The sequence below is a fragment of the Melanerpes formicivorus genome, unplaced genomic scaffold (assembly GCF_026170545.1).
Source record: "Melanerpes formicivorus ecotype bairdi unplaced genomic scaffold, bMelFor1.0.p_v2 SCAF_155, whole genome shotgun sequence".
In the NCBI taxonomy this organism is placed as follows: domain Eukaryota; kingdom Metazoa; phylum Chordata; class Aves; order Piciformes; family Picidae; genus Melanerpes; species Melanerpes formicivorus.
The window spans coordinates 512,979-534,126 of record NW_027142507.1 but is presented as its reverse complement, the minus strand read 5'-3'; the positions used below and the strand labels follow the sequence as shown (position 1 = coordinate 534,126).

At 50.8% G+C, this 21,148-nt stretch overlaps 1 protein-coding gene across 25 annotated transcripts in view; it reads right to left on the bottom strand.

Annotated features, from left to right (window-relative positions):
* Nucleotides 1-21,148, bottom strand: part of RIMS1 (regulating synaptic membrane exocytosis 1) — a 286,098-nt gene that overhangs the window by 145,951 nt on the left and 118,999 nt on the right. For all 25 annotated transcript variants that reach the window (XM_068168690.1, XM_068168691.1, XM_068168698.1 and 22 more), the window contains exons 3-4: nt 9,349-9,689; nt 7,106-7,962 (exon numbers count right to left, since the gene is read on the bottom strand). In XM_068168690.1, coding sequence (XP_068024791.1) covers nt 7,106-7,962; nt 9,349-9,689 — 1,198 coding nt within the window. The remainder of the gene's footprint in view (nt 1-7,105; nt 7,963-9,348; nt 9,690-21,148) is intronic.

Genomic DNA, 21,148 nt, shown 5'->3' with positions numbered 1-21,148 from the left:
CCAGGGAGGTGGTTGAGTCATCGACCCTGGAGGCGTTCAAGGGGAGATTGGACGTGGCACTTGGTGCCATGGTCTAGTCATGGGGTCTGCGGTGTCAGGTTGGACTCGATGATCCTCGAGGTCCTTTCCAACCTAAGTGATACTGTGAGACTGTGATACTGTGACAACCCAGCAAGCAGAGACATTTTCATTCTGTTTTCATTAACATCTAAGCCAGGTCTAGACCTAAACTGTTGCACAAGGACTACAAACACATTTGAACTCCTTTCTAAGAGCTGCCAATCATCTCCCTAGCCAAGGTATTTTATTGCACATTCAGGTAAAGCTCAGTCACATCCTAAAGGAACTCAGCTCCTCGGAGCAGCTCCCAACAGGAGCAGCTGCTGCAGCATGCCAGCAGATGGTACTTGACTACATTCCACATCCAAAATACCTCAGGGAAAAAGCTTAGCTGAAAACATCTAAACCCAGACTCCTCTCCTCCGTGGCCTTTGCCTGAGGTTTTCTCTTGGTTCATTTCCATCCCCCACTGCACTCGTGCTTTCTCAGCCCACCAGCACTGCTGCGGCACTTGCGAGAGGTCACTGGGGCAGGGATTTGGCTCATGCTCTCCTTCCTCTGGCAGCACCTGAGGCAGCACTTGAAACACCAGCAGAGGATGGAGGCAGAGGTCAGATCCTTTCCTCCTGGAGCAATGCAGTGCTCATACATTCATAGGATCATTTAGATTGGAAAAGACTTCCAAGGTCATCCAGTCCAGCTGCCAACCCAGCACCGCCCTGGCCATCAAACCATGTCCCAAAGTGCCGTGTTTCTGGGACACCTCCGCCTGGGCAGCCTGCTCCAGTCCCTGACCACTCTTGTAGGGAAGAGATTTCTCCTAATCTCTAGCCTAACCCTCCCCTGGCACAACTTCAGGCCATTTCCTCTTGTCCTATCACCTGGTGCTATGGAGAAGAGACCAACCCCCCCCTCTCTCCAGCCCCTTTTCAGGTGGCCATGGAGAGGCAAACCACAGTGTTCTTTCCTCCTTCTGACCTCCAGGCCCTCTCCTCCTGATCACAACCCTCCAGAGCACATGCCAAGATCCCAGGAAGCACCCTGCCCTAAACAAAAGAGTGATGCCACGAGAGGGAGACTGAACTGGGTCACTCTGTTCCTCCCAGCAGCAGAACAAAGGCAATATGAATGAAACCATCACAGCACCCCTGACAGAAACCAGACTGGCATCTCAGCAGGCTGCTTTCAAACAAGGCTGCAGCTCCTGCTCTCCTCACTCCCAATTAAATCTATCAGCAAGTACACAAAGGCAGTTTGTGCTTAGCTCTGGAGCATTCTGCTGGCAATATGCAGGTGTGAGGCACATTTTCAAGCCTCAGGCACATTTAGGCAAGTAAGAGCAGTGGGTGTGCAAATAGAAGGCCATTATCAGCACATCTATTCCCACAAAGTACAGGAGCAGCTTCCTCTAGCCCCTCACACTGCTCCAATGTCCAACCCCAGCTCATCTTCCAGTCCCAAAGACTACATGAGAGACTGTCTTGCACAACAGTGTGACAGATGAAAAGCTAGATTGGATTGCTCCATCTAGCAGCTCATTAAGGACCGTTTCATGGTCGAGAACATGCAGCCTGTTGGGTTGAAGTGAGCCATGCCTGGTGCATGGCCAGGCTGGATGTGGCTGTGAGCAACCTGCTCTGTAGCAGGGGGTTGGAACAGGATGAGTCCCTTCCAACCCTGACAATTCTATGGTGCTCCTCTGAGCCACACAACAGACACCTAGCTCTTTTTAGCAGCATAAGACAAAAGTAATACCCCAAAAGAAGATTCTGTGGACATTTCAATCAGTTAGGTCCACAGAAGTAGGTAGAGAGTTGCCATGGCCAATTCCTAACTTCCTTATACCAGCTGGTTAATAAACTCTGGTAAGAACAGCACTTGAATGTAGAATTGACCTTCACTCACAGCTCAGGTTACACTTACAGTGAAAAGCTGCTTTCCATTTGCAGTAAAAGAACCAAATCCACAGCAGGCCCCTGGAAGAAGTGTTTCAAGCTCAGGTCTGCTTACACAAAGTCCAGGAGCAGCTTTCTGTGCCACTCAGGCTGCTCCCATTGCCAGCGCTGCTCCATCCTCCGGCTTCAACGCCTGCGTGACCGAAGTCAGGAACCTCTCCTACCTGTCACAGGATGAAAGAAGCTGTGTGCAGCCCTGTCTGGACTCGGCTCTGCCACACCCACACACATACTTGGGTGAAAACTGGGGGAAAAAATTAAAAGTATTCTTTTCTCCAAGTTAGTGCAGACTGAGCTCATTTGCATTCCTCTCTGGCTGAGAGTAGGCAGAAGCCTTTGCTCAGTGCTTGGCATGAGCTCTGGGTTTCATTTGTAGTAGCCTGGGCTGTGTTACTCTAACAAGGCTTTGGGAGGGACTATGGATGTAATTAATGCCTTCTAGGAGCAGGACAAGGCAAAGTCAGGCCCCCTAACATTCCACTGCCAGGAATTTCTCTAGGAGGACTGATAGAGAATCACAGACTGGTTGAGGTTGTAAGGCAACTCTAAAGCTCATCAAATCCAATGGCCCTGTCAGAGCAGCAGCATCTGGAGTGAATCATCCAGGAAAATCAGCCAGGTGGCTCAGAGCACCTCCAGAGGAGGACACTCCACAACCTCTCTGGGCAGCCTGCTCCAGTGGGTTTGGAATTCCTCCAGAGAAGGACTTCTCTGGGCAGCCTGTTCCAGAGCTTTGCCACACTCCAGGTAAAGATCTGGAACCCCCAGTTTTGTGTCTACTGCTCCTTGCCCTGGGCACCTCTGAGAAGATTCTCTCTCCATCCTCCTGACATTCATCCTCCAGATATTGATCAGCATTCATGAGATTCCACCCTCAGTCTCCTCTTCTCCAGGCAGCTCTCTCAGGCTTGCTTTCTAAGGCAGGTGTTCCAGTCCCCTCATCATCTCAGTGGCTCTCTGCTGGACTCTCTACAGTGGCACCTTGTCCTTCCTGAACTGGGAAGCCCAGAACTGAACACAATACTCCAGGTGTGGCCTTTACAGGGCAGAGTAGAGGGGGAGGAGAAGCTCCCTTGACCTGCTGGCCACACTCAGTGCACCCCAGGATGCCATTTGTCCTGTTGGCCATAAGGGCACATTGCTGGCTCATGGGCAGTCTGCTGTCCACAGACTCCCAAGTGCTTTTCCCCAGAGCTGCTCTCCAGCAGATCAGCCCCCAGGCTGTACTGGTCCATGGGGTGGTTCTTCCCCAGGTGCAGGGCTCTACACTTGTCCTTGGTGAACATCATGAGGTTTCACTCTGCCCAGCTTTCCAGCCTGTCCAGGTTTGGCTGAACAGCTGCACAGTATCTGAAGGGGACCTACAGGCAGGCTGGGGAAGGACTGTTTAGAAGAGCTTGGAGTGACAGGATGAGAGACAATGGTTTGAAACTGGAGCAGGGTAGATTTAGGTTGGACATCAGGAGGAAGTTCTCCACAGTGAGGGTGGTGAAATACTGGCTGTGGTTGAGGCCCTGTTCTGGAGACATTCAAGGTCAGACTGGATGTGTCCCTGGGCAGCCTGATCTGGTTGGAGGTGTCCCTGCTGACTGCAGGGGGGTTGGACAGGATGCCCTTGGAGGATCCCTTCCAACCCAGTGCAGCCTGTGAATCATTTGCTTTACATATCTGCAAGCTGTCTTTAGGAGAAGCTCTTTCAGCTGTCCCACACAGAACTGAGCCCAGCAGGCAGTGAGTGTTTGGAGTGGCTGAGTGCTTACACTGGCACTCACCAAATGTGAACATGACTTTTAAGATCTTTCTGGGTTGTCTTGGTAAGGCTGTTCAAAGTTAAACATTGGATTTGCAATGATCCTGCCTTTCTAGCCCCATTTACATTGCTCTGGCACCAGACTTCTGACTCAGCTGATATTTAGATAAGAGAGGATGGATTCCAGACCCTTTTGGACTTACAAACTAAAGCTCTTCAACCAGGGACCTGTGCAGCATCTCTCCCCCTGAAGGAAGGGTGAAACTCTGCGTGTAACCATGCTGCTGAATTGCAGGGAGAGGGATTCTGGCCCTGGTCACAACGGGAGCACGTTCAAATGATTTCTAAGAGACTTTTAACATCACTCCTTTGGCTCTGGCTTTGGTTTTTACATTTAACATATAGAGGTCTATAGAAGGTTTTCTAAGGTCACATTTCCTGCTTTGCCATCTACAAATAACTGAATGCTTTACTCCCAAAACTGCTTTTGCCTTCTCACTTGCATTTTTGTATTTCTCGTTTGTTTTGAGGAGGCTGAGGGGAGACCTCACTGCTCTCTACAGCTCCCTGAAAGGAGGGTGGAGCCAGCTGGGTTGGTCTCTTCTCCCAAGAAATAAGTGATAGGACAAGAGGAAGTGGCCTCAAGTTGTCCCAGGGCAGGTTTAGGTTGGGTATTAGAGGATATTTCCTGACTGCAAGGGTTCTCAAACACTGCAGGAGGCTCTCCAGGGAGGTGGTTGAATGCCCATCCCTGGAGGTGTTTCAAAGAGGCAGAGATGTGGTGCTGAGGGCCATGGTTGAGCACCAGGCTTGTTAGAGTCAGAGACTGGTGGATTCAATGACCTTCAAGATCTTTTCCAAGCAAAACAATTCTGTGGTTCCTATTTCCCAGCCCTTGTTCTGTACCATACTCCCAGTTCCCAAGGCTTCCACTTATTTTCCTACAAGGACTGTAAAAGTCATGTCAAGAACAAGCAAAACCCCCAACCATCAAGTGCTGCCCCTCAGAGCTATGAAACGGATGCAGCCACCTCTGTGATTACTGCACTGCAGACACCAAGAGCTATCCACTCACAGCTACCTGTGGGGGCATATTTATAGTCTGGTTAGTCAGATGGTGCTAACTTAATGCTGAGGAGGGGTAAGGTCTCGAGGAATGCTCAGTGATGTTAACCAAGTGCTGAGCTGGCACAGGCAGACAGATCCTTCTCATACTCCTGTTTGTAACCTCTACCCAAATCCCCTTCTTCAGCCTGGTTGCCTCTGTTCCTTCTGCTCACAGCAAAGCCAGGGTGCTGCCAGCTCCTGGGCACAGGAGGGCACTCTCAGTTAAGCACAGGCTCGTTTGACAGCCCAGAGTGTACCCCTCACCCCCAACGAATTCTTCTCTTGAAGAGAAGGGTCAGCACAACGCTCAGAGCCACCTCCACTCCTTTCCTCTAGAGTCTCCATGGATGGAGACTGCCTAAGGCCTCTGTGCAGTGTGTTCTAGTGTGTGAGGAGCCCCAGAGTCAGAGCGAGGGGGTTTGTGTCTAAGTGGGGCCTGGGTTAAGATTTCAGGGGCATCATCATCACCATTCCTCCTTGAAATGGGCAGCAAAGCAAGCTTCCAGACTGTGAAAGGGCAAGCTGTGCTTAGGAAGCTCAAGGCAGCAGCTGTTCAGATGGCACAGGAGAGAAATGTCATCTCCTTTCATCCTGCAGCTGGAGGGCCTGTCGGGAGCCCACACCATCAGACGCAGGCAAGCAGCCAGGTCAGCACACAGGAGTCACAGACATGTCAGGGACCTGTGCCAGCAACTAAAAGGCAATGCAGAGAAGCATTTGGAGTATGAACACAAACAGAAAGCTTTTGGATTACAAGCACAGATAGTTAAAGAACTAAGAGCCACTTCAAAAGCAACAACCAGCCTTCAGCTCACTGTGGTGTCACCTAAAGACAAGCCTGGGTGCTGAGACAGTTATTGGCTCTCCTGCAGTGCCTTCTGCTGAGGCTTACATTATCTGTTCACCATTCATGAAGCTGATTCACTTCTTCAACCAGAAGAAAGCTTTGTTCAGAAGCACACAGTGCACTGCACTCACTGCTCACTGCTGAGTGTTGCCATCAACAGATGAAGACAAACTGAAGTCATAGAATAGAATAGAATAGAATAGAATAGAATAGAATAGAATAGAATAGAATAGAATAGAATAGACCAGACCAGACCAGACCAGACCAGACCAGACCAGGTTGGAAGACACCTTCAAGATCACCAAGTCCAACCTATGTTGTTTTAGCCTGGAGAAGAGAAGGCTCAGGGGAGACCTTCTTGCTCTCTACAACTAGCTGAAAGGAGGTTGTAGCCAGGCAGAGGTTGGTCTCTTCTCCCAGGCAAGCAGCACCAGAACAAGAGGACACAGTCTCAGGCTGTGCCAGGGGAGGTTTAGGTTGGATGTTAGGAAGAAGTTCTACACAGAGAGAGTGATTGCCCATTGGGATGGGCTGCCTGGGGAGCTGGTGGAGTCACCATCCCTGGAGGTGTTCAGGAGGAGACTTGATGGGGTGCTTGGTGCCATGGGTTAGTTGATTAGGTGGTGTTGGATAATAGGTTGGACACGGTGATGGTCTTGAAGGTCTCTTCCAACCTGGATAATTCTATTCTATTCTATTCTATTCTATTCTATTCTATTCTATTCTATTCTATTCTATTCTATTCTATTCTATTCTATTCTATTCTATTCTCAGATTTCAAACATGCTTGGAACCTTGGGAGCAGGTTCCTCCAAACAAGGTTAGGCAACTCTCATGTCTTTCCTATGCATCACTCCTCTTGCCCCATAGCCTGCCAGGGAGCATCTTTCAGGTGCTTGGTATTCCATTACATGTAGTCAGATTTTGCCTGTCTTAAGACTGAGGAGTCAGTGAGGTTACGATGCTCTACAGTGGTCTTCTCGGACTGCTACAGAACTGACTTTGCCCTTCCCTCACAGCAACTTAGTTTACATACAGAAACAAAGGATGAAGAATGCCCAGAGGAGTACAGACACCATGGAGAGAATAAACCAGAAGCCCTAAATGCTGTCAGTCCTGGGTGAAAGGAGGAAGAGAATGAGACAGAAACTCCTCAGCCTATGCTAGCTGTGACCTCCTCAGCTCAGAACGCAAAAGGAAACATTGCAAGCCAAACGTAAACAGGTACCAGACACTTCCCAGCTGGAAAAAAAACAACAACAACAGAAGAGAGGTCAGGGGAAACCCAGAGGTGTATGTTTAAGAAAGAGGCAAAAGAGAGAGAGAAATACAAATTGCTTTTCCCCAAACCAAGGCCATGTGCAGAAGATACAGAAAGGTCCTTACCTTTTTCACTGACACTTTCACTTTCTATCTCCACATCTTCACAGCTAGTATATTCTGGTGTTGAGGCCCCTTCTTCCTCTGAGCTACTAACTGACATCTGCCTTTTCTTGCCGCCTCTCTTTGCTCTGTGAGGCTTGGGAGGGGCCGGCCGCACAGATTCCGACTGGTCGGAGCTAAGGGAATCATTCCTTAGCATGGTCTCCGTTTTCTCCCGCTTTGCTTTTCGCATGAGAAGAGCAGAGCTAGGATCGAGGCGGCTCTGCCTCCTAAGGGACTCCTGGTGCTCTACAGGAGCCGGGCTACGCCTGCCAGCTGCCGGGCTACGGGCAGTGAACGGTTTAGACACAGCAACTCTTACATCCCCTGTTCTGTCTACAGAGCACAACCTCTGCGCTTCCGCAAGAGCTTTTCTGTCCTGAGCTGCCTGCACCTGGGAGCGCTTCCCTACGTGACTCTCTGGTACCTCGGCCTCCTCCACCTCTGTGTGAGGCAAAGCTACGTCACTGTGTCTTCGCTCGTGCCGCGCTTTAGAGACCTTGGCATGCATGCGCATCTGCTGTTCCTCGGGGGGAGCTTTTACAGGGCATCGCGCCAGATTGGGGTCACTCCTGTAACGGGTATGCAATTCATCTTCCTTCCTCTGTCTGTCAGCATCAGGCACCTTGCCTTCCTCAAGTTTCTCTGGCAAGTCTGGGTAGTCCTGTGACTTGCCTTTCTCCAGCCTTCTACCTTCCTGCCGCTCTTTGCGCTCTCTCTCATCTGCTGCTCCTTCCTTGGGAAGGGAGGACTTTGGCACGCGCTTGCGCTCGCTCTTTAAACCTTTGCCACTCTGGTCTGAAACCTGCATTGTCTTCTTCCTGCAAAGGAAAGGACTGTCAGGATCTGGAGGGTGGAAGGCAAAAATAGTCAAACAACAAACGAACAAATGCTTGTGGCCACCGTTGTGGCAAAAGGATCACAGAACTGTTTGGGATGGAAAGGACTTTTAGATCATCAAGTCCAACCATTGTCGAACTCTCCCAAGGCTGTTGCTGAACCACATCCTTCAGCTCCACTCTCTGCCTCTGGAACAGGTTGCCCAGGGAGGTGGTTGAGGCCCCATCCCTGGAGCTGTTGAAGGTGAGGCTGGAGAGGGCTATGGGCAACCTGCTCTAGTTGGGGATGGCCCTGCTGAGTGCAGGGGGTTGGACTGGATAAGCTTTGGAGGTCCCTTCCAGCCTGGACCACCCTATGATTCTCTTTGAAACACCTCTGGGATGAGGCTTGGAGCACTTCTCAGTTAAGTGAAGAATTCCATGCACACTTTATGAAGCATTCTGGAACACACACGTGATTCAGACTTCAGATAGTTACTGCTATTCATGCTGTGATGCTGGATCCATCATCAGGAGTACAATCTACTAATCTTCCCAGAGGTAGTATTCCAATAGCTAACAACCTCCAGAGTCCACAAAAAAATAAAGCACAGGTGGTCCAGTCAGTGAGGAAAAGCACAAAGAATGTTAAGATGGAATCATGGAATCATTTCAGCTGGACAAGACCATTTTACAATCATCAAGCCCAACCATTCCCTGACTCTACCAAAGCTGGGGCTAAACCCTCAGCAACACAAATCTGCAGCTCTGAAACACCTCCAGGGATGGGGATTCAGCCACCCCCCTGGGCAGCCTGTGCCAGGCTTTGAGAGCCCTTCTAGTCAAGAAGTTTTCTTTTAATGTCCAACCTAAACCTCCCCTTGAGCAACCTGAAACTATTTCCTCTCATCCTATGACTTTTTCCTAGGGATCAGAGCTCAACCCCTCCTCTCTACAACCTCCTTTCATGAGGCTGTGACAAATGACAGGGTCTCCCCTCAGGGATAAGAGCAGATACCAATAATTTAGCCACATCAGTGGGAAGCTGAGCACCCTGTCAGCTGAGTCTTAAAGCTGACCAGTGTAGGAGAATCCCCTGCTTCCCCTGGGAGATGATTCCAACCTCTGACTGCTCTCATGGTGAAACATTTTCTTATGGATTCCAGTTGGAATCTCCCCAGGAGTAACTTGTACCCACTGCCCCTTCTCACAGAATTGTTTTGGTTGGAAAAGACCTTTGAGATCTTCGAGTTCAACCATTTACCTAACTCCACCAAGTCAGTTGCTAAACCTGGGCTCTTGGAGGCCAAGGCCCAGCTGACAGCCCTGTGTGACCCCACGGAAGCAGCATCCACAGCTGCCAGGCTCTAGGCAGACAGCAAACATTACCTCTCTCTTGGAGGTTCACTTCTAGACCTGGAGGAAACTTGCTTTTGGTCCGGGCCCATGGCTGGCTGCACCGCTTCTGCTCCTTTCCTGCGGTCGGGCTGGGCGCTGGGAGAGGTTTCCTGTGCCGGGGCAGCCGCCGTGCTCAGGGGCGTCTGTGACCTGGAGCGCTCCTGCAGCCTCGCTCTCTTCTCGCGGGGTGCCTCCGAGCCGCCACCCGTGGCCGTGTCGCTCAGCGTCCCGTCCTGGCTGGGTGAGGGCTGCGGTCCGCTCCCGAAGAACCAGGCCCCAGACTTGGTGAGGATCTCTTGCTGCTTGCGGCACAAGTTGCATACCCACATCACCTGGGTGGAGACAACAGCGGCAGTCAGAGCTGCCCCTGGCCCTGCGCCCCGCTCCCTGCCACAGAGCTCTCCTCTAGGCTGGTGAGGCTGGTGCTCAGCACAGGACCCACAACATGCTCCTCCAAGCACTGACTGCGCTGCCTACAGCCAAGCATCCTCCAGGCACATGCTCTGCAAGCTTCTCCAATGTCTGCTGCCAATTCACACCAGGCCCATCTCTGGCAACCCCCCTGCCCAGCCCTAGCTCCATTCTGAACCAGCACTGACAAGAGGACCCAGGCTCGGGGCTGGTGTGGATGCAGCTGGGGCAGAGGGGAGGGTTGTTGTGGATGGCTGTCAGGACGAGCCTAGCAGACTCTGCACAGGACTTGGGCCTTGAACGGCGTTCGCAGCCTCCACCACCACAGAAAACAGACACAGGATTCACCTGCCATGAATTTTTCTCATGGAGCTCAACTCAGAAGTGACCTGCAGACAAACCCAGTGCTGACTGTGCTGGGCTTAGCTACATCCAAGCCAACAACTTACCAGAGGTGTGAGGTAAGAGCTAGAGAAGCCTACCGACAGAGAACTATCTGCACTGAAGAGTGCCAAAGTACCACACTCTGTGCTGCTTGGAAAAGCTCTTTCACCATCTACTGAGTTCTAGGAGTACATAAGGAAGACACAGCTGAACGTGTGTGCCTGGCAGTCACGAGGAAATTGTCTGCTTTGGGGGGTAGATCTTTGGTTTCATTCCAGACACACAGCAGGACGGGAGCAGGCAGTAAAGCAAGACTGTGTTTCACATCTGTACACAGCACAGGGGAGTTGGAGGCACAGGAGTCAGAATAATTAAAATAAATTAAAAAACCAAAAAAGGTTAATCAGGACTCTCGAGTATGTGAAATTTGAAGAAAGAATGGAAGTGAAGGCAAGAGAGGCAGAAGAACAACCCAGACAACATGAATGGAGAGTAGGGAGGAGGCAGAGATTGTGTCAACAGTGAAGAGAGAGAGAAGAGGAAACAAAGCTGAGAGCTAATAAGGAAGTTGTTACAGCAAATCTTTTAGGTGAAAGCAGTAAAGCAATGGGTAAAATGGTAAAGAAGGATGGCAAAAGCTAGCGGTGAAAATGTGCTTCAGTTCCTTTGTGTGAAGGCAGGGATGGTGCAGCAGTCACCAAGTGGCCTGGCACTTCTACCGGTGCAGGGAAGAAACAGCAGCAGGCAAAGCTGTGGGACCAGGAGCCCTCAGTCTCTTGCCTGGGGAGGAAGACCATGGCTTGCATGGCATGGTGAAGACGTTAAGCATTTCAGAAGTTACTTTTATGTTAAGTATGTATTTAGAACTCCCTAGATGAAACTACCTGCTTAGGCCTGAAGCCTACACCAGAACTTCCCAGAGCATTTCTTCACTGCTTGACCAAACCACACTTCAGAGGCCACCCAGCTCTTCTCCCTCTGCCTGCACTGTGCCCTTACCTAAAGAAGGCTGCTACGCTCCCTCCACTTCAGAAGGATCAATTAAAGAGCTGCTCCCATCCTGCTTAGTTTAACAGATGGCTCCTACATTCATTCCATTTAAGGAGAATAAATAAAACATCAATTACAATTTTAATTAGCTGGAAAGATGACTGCTAGAGCTCTCCTGCTCAGGAAGAGTAAACATCTCTTCCAATTTTCAGTGGTTCAAAAGAAGTCTGTCACAATTCTTCTGTTTAAGGAGGATAAATTAAACATCTATTCCAGCTGCAATGAGGTTAAAGGATTACTGTCACATTTCTTCTGTGTAAGAAGAATGCATAAAATACCTCTTCCCATTTTAATCAGCTCAAAAGATGACTGTCAGACTTCTTCTGTTTAGGAAGCATAAATAAAATAGCTATTCATTTATAATTCAATGTGAAAAACAAACAATAGCCACAAGCTACCCCAAAATAGTAACCCAGAGTTACCCCAGCAGTGGCACCAGCAAGCAGTGTGGCTGAAAGAGATGGCTCTGGGTAGGAAACAGGAACAGCAACTTAGGACAGCTCAATGTTGGTCCTTCAACCAGAACAAAAACCCCCTTTGATGCTCAGTGTCTGAGTGCCTCCACCTAACACCCCTCAGAGAGCAGATTCAGTTGGCCAGGCTCCATTTTAACAGGATAACTTCCCAGTCTATCTGGTGTTATTATAGGTATTTAAAATAACTACCAAGAACAAAAGGGGGCAAAATAAACCCACCACAGTTTTAAATCTTCATAGACTCTAGAACCACAGACAGGAGAAGCGTGCTTGCAGACCTGTCTGGGGGTAAAATCTGTGGCAGTGCTATAAACCACAGTCATGGGTGGACAATGGCAACCTCTGTCAGTGCTATAAAAGTAAATGAGCCATGGAAAGGAGGTCATTGCCTGTGCTAGATCAGCTCACAGGGGAGGCTGAAGGGGCTGACAAAAAAGTGAATATCTTGAATGAGAGTTTGTTTGAGGGAAGCAGAAGGGATCCTGAAGGAAAAGTAAACTGCTCTACTTCAATCCCTTCAGTGTGTGTGCTTGCAAGCACCTTTCTCATTGCATTGACAGCTCGGTGTGTGAGGCCATTTCAAAGGAGGATGTGACAGCTTCAAGCAGTCAGCACTACCGCACAGAATCACCTCTGGTGCTGCAGTGCATTTAATGCACAGCACGGGCAGACCCCAGCAACCAGGAACAGCTCACACACACAGAGCCACAGGAAAGGACAGGACACAGCCAGCAGAGACACCAGACATGGAAACACAAACCCATGTCCTGCCAGCTGGCTTAGCCTGGACACGACACAAACCAGCCACGACAGATCAGACACAGATATCACACAGATCTGTGTTGTACTCACAGAGCAGCTACACTACCATCCCTGCTTAGGAATCTCTTCAGCACTTAAACAAACCAGATGCTATATTCCCCTGAGAAATATTCAGTCCAAAAGGGAAACAAAAAATAAATAAAAGCTTTTCTTTAAGAGGAAAATAAATGCCCAGAGCTGAGGTGGCAGAAGGGGGTCAGTGCCCAACCTGTGCACTGAGAAGCGTGGTGAGGGCAGGCTGTGGAGCAAGCAGCTCAGCAGCATGCAGGAGCTGTATCCTGATTGAACACACTGGGTTGTGCTCCAGACCAATCTCAACTAAAGCAGGGCTGTGCAATAACTTATCCTAACAACCCACGGATGTTAGGCAGCCACACAAATGCTCTGCTGAAGGATTACAGCTCTCTAATGTGGCTTCTGAGCTTCCACGTGATGTTGTGGCAAAAGGAAGAGCTCTCTGGCCTGGCACTGCCAAAATGCTTTCTGTTTACTCGCTTCTAGATGCTGAGCTCTGATGCAGAGCCACGGGGAGTCATCCAAGACATCCAGAAAGGGAGTTTGCTGTGGGGATTGTCAGTGGTTTGTAGCATCCTGGCGCAAGCCAGCACCCAGCTGCAGGTGAAGGTGTGCTAGACAAGCAGTGGAGGGGCACTCCTGGCTCAGGGGGCTCTGGAACAAAAGGTGCACCTCCAGCAGCACAGCAAAGGGCTCTGGGCCTCACTGCTACAGAACACAGCCAGCATGGCACACACAGGACGCAGCAGGGGCGGTCAGCAGCTCCCACACAGATCCAGCTCCAGTGGAAGCCAAACAGGCTGCGTGAAGCATGCTCGAAGGATCCCATGCTGGCCTTCGTGTGGGACAGGAGGATTCCATCCAGAGGGAGAGCTGTGCCTCACACTTACTCGTACAGGTACTGCTGAATGGGATCCACAATGAGTAGCAACAGTATTCCTGTACTAACACAACATGAAAGTCCAACTTGAAAGAGCCCACAGTAACAGCACACACAGCTACACAAAAGAGCAGCTCCCTCTTGCAAGAGCTCTTCTTCATTGACAGGTTTCAGAACTGCACTGCAGAATGCAGACAAAATGCCCCTTTGGTCTTTCCTTTTCCCCCCTTCAAACTCAAGTGTGGAGACTTCCAAACATGCACTGGGAGGCTAAACTCCCATGAAGGGACGGGGGGAGCACAAACTTTGTACCAGTTTTGTGTGACACATACCAGGCCAAACTCAGACTGAGGTCAGAGGAAGCTGCCCCAAACGCTTCAGCCCAGCCTGCATTGTGAGGAAGCTCCCTCAGGAGCAAGCTCCTTCATGCTTCAGGAGCTCAGAGATTGCACCCCCAGTGTCAGTCTGACTCCCTGACTCCTCTGCAGCCTACTGCTTCTCTGTCCAGAAGCTGGGTACCAGCTGTGCCAACACAGTTGTCACAAGCTGTTCCTTACCGAACCTTCCTGCTCTCTCAGGGCTGCGTACACAAAACCTCTTCAGTTTACTGCTGCTGTTCACATTCCTTTAGCCACCCTCTTTTAGACACTTCTAGAAGGCACCTGTTATGTCAGAGAGATCTAACTGGGCAGACCCTCTTCCCTGTCTGGGGTACCACTAAGCTCAGCAGAGCTCTGCCACCACCCTACTGTTGGTCTCTTGACAGCCAGATGGAAGGAACGTTACCAACCTGCTCTTACAAAGCTCTTCATGCACAGGGTGAAGTCAGACTATCTATCACTCTCTGTTTCTGCAGCAAGCCATGAAATTAGGGCTCAGCACTGCCTTTGTCTCCTTTGCTCTATCAGAATTAATGCCACAATAAATCCCTCACTAATGTGTCGTGATGGTTTCACTCCATTAAAATGTAAATAAACAGAGCTCAAAATCCATTTGGATCCTTACATTGCTCCAAAATCTAAGCAAACAGCTCTGCCATCTCTGATGAAAATGTGCCTGGGAGTCCAAGCTTTCATTAAACAGGGTTCTCAAAACTGGGCAAACATCTGAGCTCATCCAAAAGGGAAGGTCTTCCCCCCACCTCCCTCCTCTCTCGATCTTCTTTCTCCTTCTCAGGGTTTCTCTTCTCTCTCAGAATGCATCACATTGGAAGGGACCCTCGAGAGTCACCTCCCTCAACCCTCACACAGTGACCAGGGACATGCCCATCTAGATCAGGTTGCTCTGAGCCCTGTCAAGCATGGCCTTGAATCTCTCGAGGGATGGGGCCTCAGCCACCTCCCTGGGCGAGCTGTGCCAGAGTTCCACCACCCTCACAGTAAAGAATTTCTTCCTGAAGTCCAATCTAAATCTCTTCTGCTCCAGTTTCAAACCATTGTGCCTCATCCTATCACTGCATGCCCCTGCAAACAGTCCCTCCCCAGCCTTCCTATAGGCTCCCCTCAAATATTTAAGTGCTTCTCTAGGGTCTCCCTGGAGCCTTCTGGAGCCACCCCAGCTCTCCCATCTTGCCTTTGTAGGAGAGGTGCTGCAGCTCCCAGCTTTCCCATACCACACACACTGGTATGAGGTTCCTTGACTGCCAGGTCCTGCCCAGGACCACTTGCATTTAAAAACACAGCAGAAATGTATCTGTTGTGGGTTTGGGTTTGGTTTTAATTGGCTTCATTTTCTTGTCACATCTGTTTCTCTTGCTGAAGGGTATAGTGAGTAGTGAAATCTTGTGGCCAGGAGCAGAGGCAAAGGGGGGGTGACTGCCATCTCCTCTTAAACTCCACCTGGAAATGACCCCACTACAATACACTGAACTTGCACACAGATGCTTTTAAGCACTGAAAATGAGTGACATGAAATAACCTGCATCTATGTTGTGATCTCTGCTCTACTTCAAAGCATGGAGGCTGCATATAAATGGCCTCCTAGAGACGAGCTTCAGAGCTCCCCAACTCCTAAACCACAAGGAAGACCAGAAGTGTGCTAAGCAGCCTAAGATACGCCGACACCTAGGGACAGCCCCAGATCAGGTTGAATCTGTTAGTACAGAAGTGCCCTAGGAGTCTGTTTCTGCTCCTTCTGAAGCCTCTCCTCCAGACTGCAGGGCTCAGAACCATAACAAAAATTCCCTACCACGCTCCCATCCAAACAGGGAGAGGAGCACTGTGCCCACACTGATGCTCCCCAGACATGTGGGGCTCAGCCATTTCAGGAAACTAAAGGCATTTTAGCGCTTCCTGGCTCTCCCTGCCCGTGCAGTGCAGATTCTCTTCATAACTTACTTTATTTTTATCCTGCTTTGGCACAAAAATTAGTTTGAAGCTGGCAGCTGATTGGTCTCTTCCCCCTTGTCTCCCTACAGCCTGCAATAATCTTTTAACCCACGGGATAAACATGATAACATTTTGCACAGGCATGGAAGTTTTCCAGGGATTGTATTCCTAAGAGCCTCATGAAAGAGGCAGTTCTGTAAGAGCCCTCTGTGGACTTCATTAGCTCAATCAGTCAATCAGAGGACAGTTCAGGTTGGAAGGGACCTCAGAGCTCAGCTCCTGCAACCTCCCCACCATACCCAAGGTTTAGTTGATTAGGTGGTGCTGGATGACAGGTTGGACACAATGATCTTGAAGGTCTCCTCCAACCTGGTTTATTCTATTCTATTCTTAAACTACCCAGGGACACCTCTCAGCTAGGCTCAGCTGCTCAAGGCTTCATCCACCCTGGCCCTGAACACCCCCAGGCAGGAGGCAGCCACAGCCTCCCTGGGCAGCCTGTGCCAGAGTCTCCCCACCCTCCTACTGAAGAACTTCTTCCTCAGCTCCACTCTAACCCTGCTCTGCCTCAGCTCCAAACCCTTCTCCCCTAGCCTGGCTCCAGACACCCTCAGGAAAAGTCTCTCTGCAGCCTTCCTGCAGGATCCCTTCAGGTGCTGGCAGCAGCTCTGAGGTCCCCCCAGAGCCTTCTCTTCTCCAGGCTGAATGATGTTTTTCAGCCCACAGGCTGATGCAGAAAGATGCAGACCAGGTCTTTTGGAGCAATGACTCAAGGACTGATCATCACAAGGGTGGTTCATGCCAGTTCTGCTGACACTGCTGCCAGCAGCAGCATTGCTCATCACTTTAAGATAAAGATAAAACTAAAACAACCACAGAACCAGACCCTGACTTTCTTCACAAGCCCTGCTGCCAGAACCCCTCAGCTGCAGCTGACAGCTCCTGACAACTCCCACAAAAACTAACACTCTCTGGAATAATCCTGCAGCAAGCTGAGTGTTGGAGGGGCTACATTCAGGCAGCTCCCAACTGATCAGATGCAATAATGCCCTGAAAAAAGCACCCAGCCAGGCTCCAGTCCCTCTTGCAATGTGCTGCTCTGAAAATGCCTTTGGAGTTCAAGCAAGAAGCCAAAGGCCCTGGCGGAGAGCCCATGGGCTCCATCTGAAAGCTCCTAGCGGCACCAGGCAGCACTTGGAGATTTTCTTCCCCTGACAGCTTTTCTTCTCTAAATCTACTACACAAATAGAGTCATGCACAGCACTAAAGTCATGATAAAAAACCCACCACAGACCCACAAGTTAATTCCACAGTTAGATTTTTAACCTTCTAAAGCAGGGCAGTGACTTGGACAAACGGTGAGACCTTGCACATGAAGCTCCCTGCAGCTCTGCCTGTAGGACTTCTAACTAACAGGATGAAAAGCTACGCAGCCACAGTTTGGAGGGAGACAGAAGTGGCTCTTGTACCTGAGAAAAGAGGGGTTAAAAGTCAAAGAGACTTTGTCCTGGCCAGGTAAAGAGCAGAGACGCAGGAAGCCTTGACTGGTTGTTTTTCCTCTGTCAAAGCTTGTTATCTTGATCTGCAAAGCACAGATCTCCCCACCAAGCAGAGTGATAATGATGCAATAGCCACCACTGTGCTTTGTTTGATGAAGCATTGGTGGGTTTGTTCCTTCTGCAGGGAGGCAAAGCAAGCCATGGTCTGCAGTTGTGCATCAGGGAAGATTGATGGAAAACAAAGTTATTTTACAACCCCCTCCTGTCACCACCACCTCTCCTTTCCCACCAGAGCTGCCCCTTTGCTGCCACCCCACCCACCCCATTTCCCCTTTTCCCCCTCAAACCCACAGCACCTGGGCTCTCCTGGAGTCTCCTCCCTCCCCAGGTGTGGACTCTTTGCCTTCCCCACCCACTCCCCTATTTAACACCGCCAGGAGGGGCAGCAGCCCTAAGCTGAGCCCTTCTGGGCTGAGGATCCTCCTCTCGTCTCCGGTGAGTGCCCTTGGTGCGCACGGGGTGATGGTGGTGGTGACTCCAAAGGCCGGGGGGCCTGGTGGCCCCCCGGTTGTTAGGGCTAACATTGCTGACTGCTCCACTATCCTCCACGGGTGCTGGCTGGGGCTGAGGGTCTTGCCCCACAGTATCACTAAGGTTGGAAGAGACCTGGAGGATCATCGAGTCCGGTGCAGGAATGGCAGTGGTGGAGGAGGAGCTGTTGAGGCAGGGGTAGAGGGAGCAGTTCTGAGCTGGAGAGGCACTGCACTAACAGAGCCGCCGGGAGGGAGCTGCTGCGGGCACACGCACCCCGCCAGAGCCGCCGGGAGGGAGCTGCTGCGGGCACACGCACCCCACCGGCGGAGAGCCGCCGGGAGAGAGCTGCTGCGGGCACCCCTGCTGCGAAAAGCCAGAAGAAAGAAGAGCAAGAGATGAGCGCAGCTTACGGAAACTGCCTGGATCCACGAGAGATCCAAGAGAGAGTGGAGCTGGGACTGAGAGCGCTGTGCTCCCACGCTGTGGAAATCCAGGGGTATGAGGAAGAAGAGGGTGGTTCCTGGCTGTGGAAACAGGGAGAGGTGGCAACAGAGGGTGGGTGGCAGCTCAGGAGCATTCCAGGGGGCATGGGCTGAGCAGTGACAATCACCTTAGGACAAAGACTTTCCGGGATGACCTCCCCTGCCCGGGGCTCGGCAGGGAGCATGTGCAGCACCTGCAGATCTCCCAGGACAAACTGATGGCCCAGGCCAGGCTGGGTGAGGGGAGGGAAACCCCATTTTGGGCATATTCAGGGTAATCTCTGCTCTGCAGCTGGACAGAGTCTTTTCCTGGCCATGTACTGATCACCTTGTCTTTTACAGGGAGCCCTGCTGCATGACTGCCAGCTCTGCTCACCCAGAGCTTTCTTCTGCTCCCCACCGGCTCCTAAGCTGGCAGTTTCTGGCTGCTAGCTGTTGTGAAGAGCTCCCATGGCCCCAAGACCACCCAAGCCTCAGACTGGTGTTGCCAGAGCCTTACTGGCACACTGTGAAGTGAAGCATCTGATTTGCAAGCGATTCAGTGAGGGAGAGTGTGGCACTGAAAGTATTGCTTCCCTCCCTGCCCAGCCAGCCTTGCACACGGCCCAGGGTCACCACCACTGCAGGGCTGATGCTGTGACTTCTGCTTTTGCCTGCATCCCTTCAAGGCTGGGAGCAGCACTGTGACCTGGCCTGCCAGAGCTACTCTTTTATCTCACATACAGGCACAATACCAAACACAGTCCCTGAGATCAGAGAGTCACAGAATGGCTCAGGTTGGAAGGGAGCTCAGAGCTCATCTCCTCAAGCCTCCCTACCGTACCCAGGGACACCTCTCAGCTAGACTCAGCCACTCAAGGCCTCACCCAGCCTGGCCTTGAGCCCCCCCAGGCAGGAGCAGCCACAGCCTCCCAGGGCAGCCTGTGCCAGAGGCTCAGCAGCCTCATAAGCTTTAAGAAATAAAATCATGGCAAATATCTTCCACTCTGATCTTTTACCTTCTCTTCAGGCAGCAAGAGCCAGTGCTCTCAGGGGAAAGGTGAGACCCACACTGATGGCTGCACTCCATTTTCATGGGGTTAATGTTTAGCTTTCACAGTTAAAATGACAATAACAACTGCATCACTGTGGTGGAAAGCTAGACAGGCACAACTCTTCATGCCTGGAGGGCAGAGCTCTGCCTGCACAGAGGCTGTTGGGTGTCCTGTGCTGCCTACTTCCACAGGAGGATTTTGCAGCGGTTAGTTGCAGCTGCCAGGAAGGGCTTTGGCAAAGCCCCGAGGCAGACTGTGCCCTGTGCCCCACATTGCAAGCTGCCCCGAGCTCACCCTGGGCTTGTGGCTTTCACCACACAATTAGCTAGACTTAGGCTTTATTTTGTTCCTTGTGCATGGAATGCTTCTAAGAACAGCAGCATTTTCTTCCCACTCTGATATCCTCGCTGCAACCTCTTCAGTATTCAGAACAGCTGCTGTTAAACAGAGGCTCTCTGGCTGCATCACTGCCTCACACAGGGCAGCAGCAGCTTCCCCTCCTCTCCTGACAAAGCTACCCTGAGAAACCACAACACACCACCACCTGCCTCAGCATCCTGCCTGCAGTTACCTCTTTGCCAGGAGCATGGCAAAGAGTTTTAGCTTCTGGGGGGTTTTGTGTGTTCATTTAAAATGATTATTATTTACATTTCTTCTTGTTGCTCCTACCTTCTGAGGTGTCCATGGTCCTTTCTCTTAATTCTCCCACCTCTGGCTCTCCAGGTGCAGAGTCTGAGGCTAAGTTGGTTAAGTCTGTGCTATCTGTGCTACCAAGCTCCAGCACAAGGGAAGCTCAGTAAATCTGGGATGGAAGATTTGAGGAAGGGGAAGAGAGAGCATCAGTGTTCCACAACAAACTTGAGTGGATAGCTAAGATTTTAAGAACCAAAACAAAAACCAAAACACACCAGCAAAACTGGGGAAAACAACGTGGGTTTGGTAAGGAAAAGTGTAGACTTTTAGGAGAGCGAAGACTAGAGGGGTCTGAGAAAGGGATAAACAACTGTGAGCTCCACTGTGGGAGATTTGCAAGAGAAGGACAGGGAAAAGGAGGCAGGAAAATGCAGGAGGAGTTTCATGCCAGAGTAAAAATATCATTATTTGAACTGTGGGAACTGCTGAGAGCCCCCAGAGCATCCCCAGGATCAATGCAGATCACCCTGAACTGGCATCACTACTGGCAGAGCACACGGGGAGAGAAGAGCTCCAACAAGGGGAGAAGGTGCAAAGCAGTGCAGGACATCACAGCTGGGAAGTTTAGACAGTGCTGGCATTTCATTAACTGATGGAGCTGCTGGGACAGGAAGAGGAGCAAGACTCCAGATCAGAACTTTGCTGGGGGAGGAGACAACCATTCTGATCTTCTGCACTTACCTGCGTGTTCACAGGTAGCTAAGCAGGCTTTGTGTTTCCTGCATCAATGAAAGGCACACAGTGCAGCGATGACCTCAGGGCATGGGAGGAAAGGGGCAACATCTGAGGCTCTCCTGCCCCTTTGTTATCAGAAACAGAGGGATGTGCACCCCACCGTGGTGCAAATAGAGGCACCGTGAGCCCCCGGCCCACGTTTATCCACTGGGGAAGGCTTTGTGCTCATGTGCAGTCTGTTCAACAGAGGCAAGCAATCCCTTTAGCTGCTCGGAAGTCACAGGGCTCTGTGCCTGTCAGGAGCCAGAAGAAAGGTAATGGTCTGCTAGGTCCCTCTGAAATGCTGCTTCCCCAGGCACTTGCCCTTTATGTACAGGGAAGAGTCCTGGCAGCAGCTACATAGAGAAGTTCCTTATGCTCTGCTTTGTAGAAGGCAACCTTCCCACAGCAGTATCTTCCAGAGCTGCTGAGGTCTACCTACTGCTGCCTAAACTTGGCTCACCCTTCCT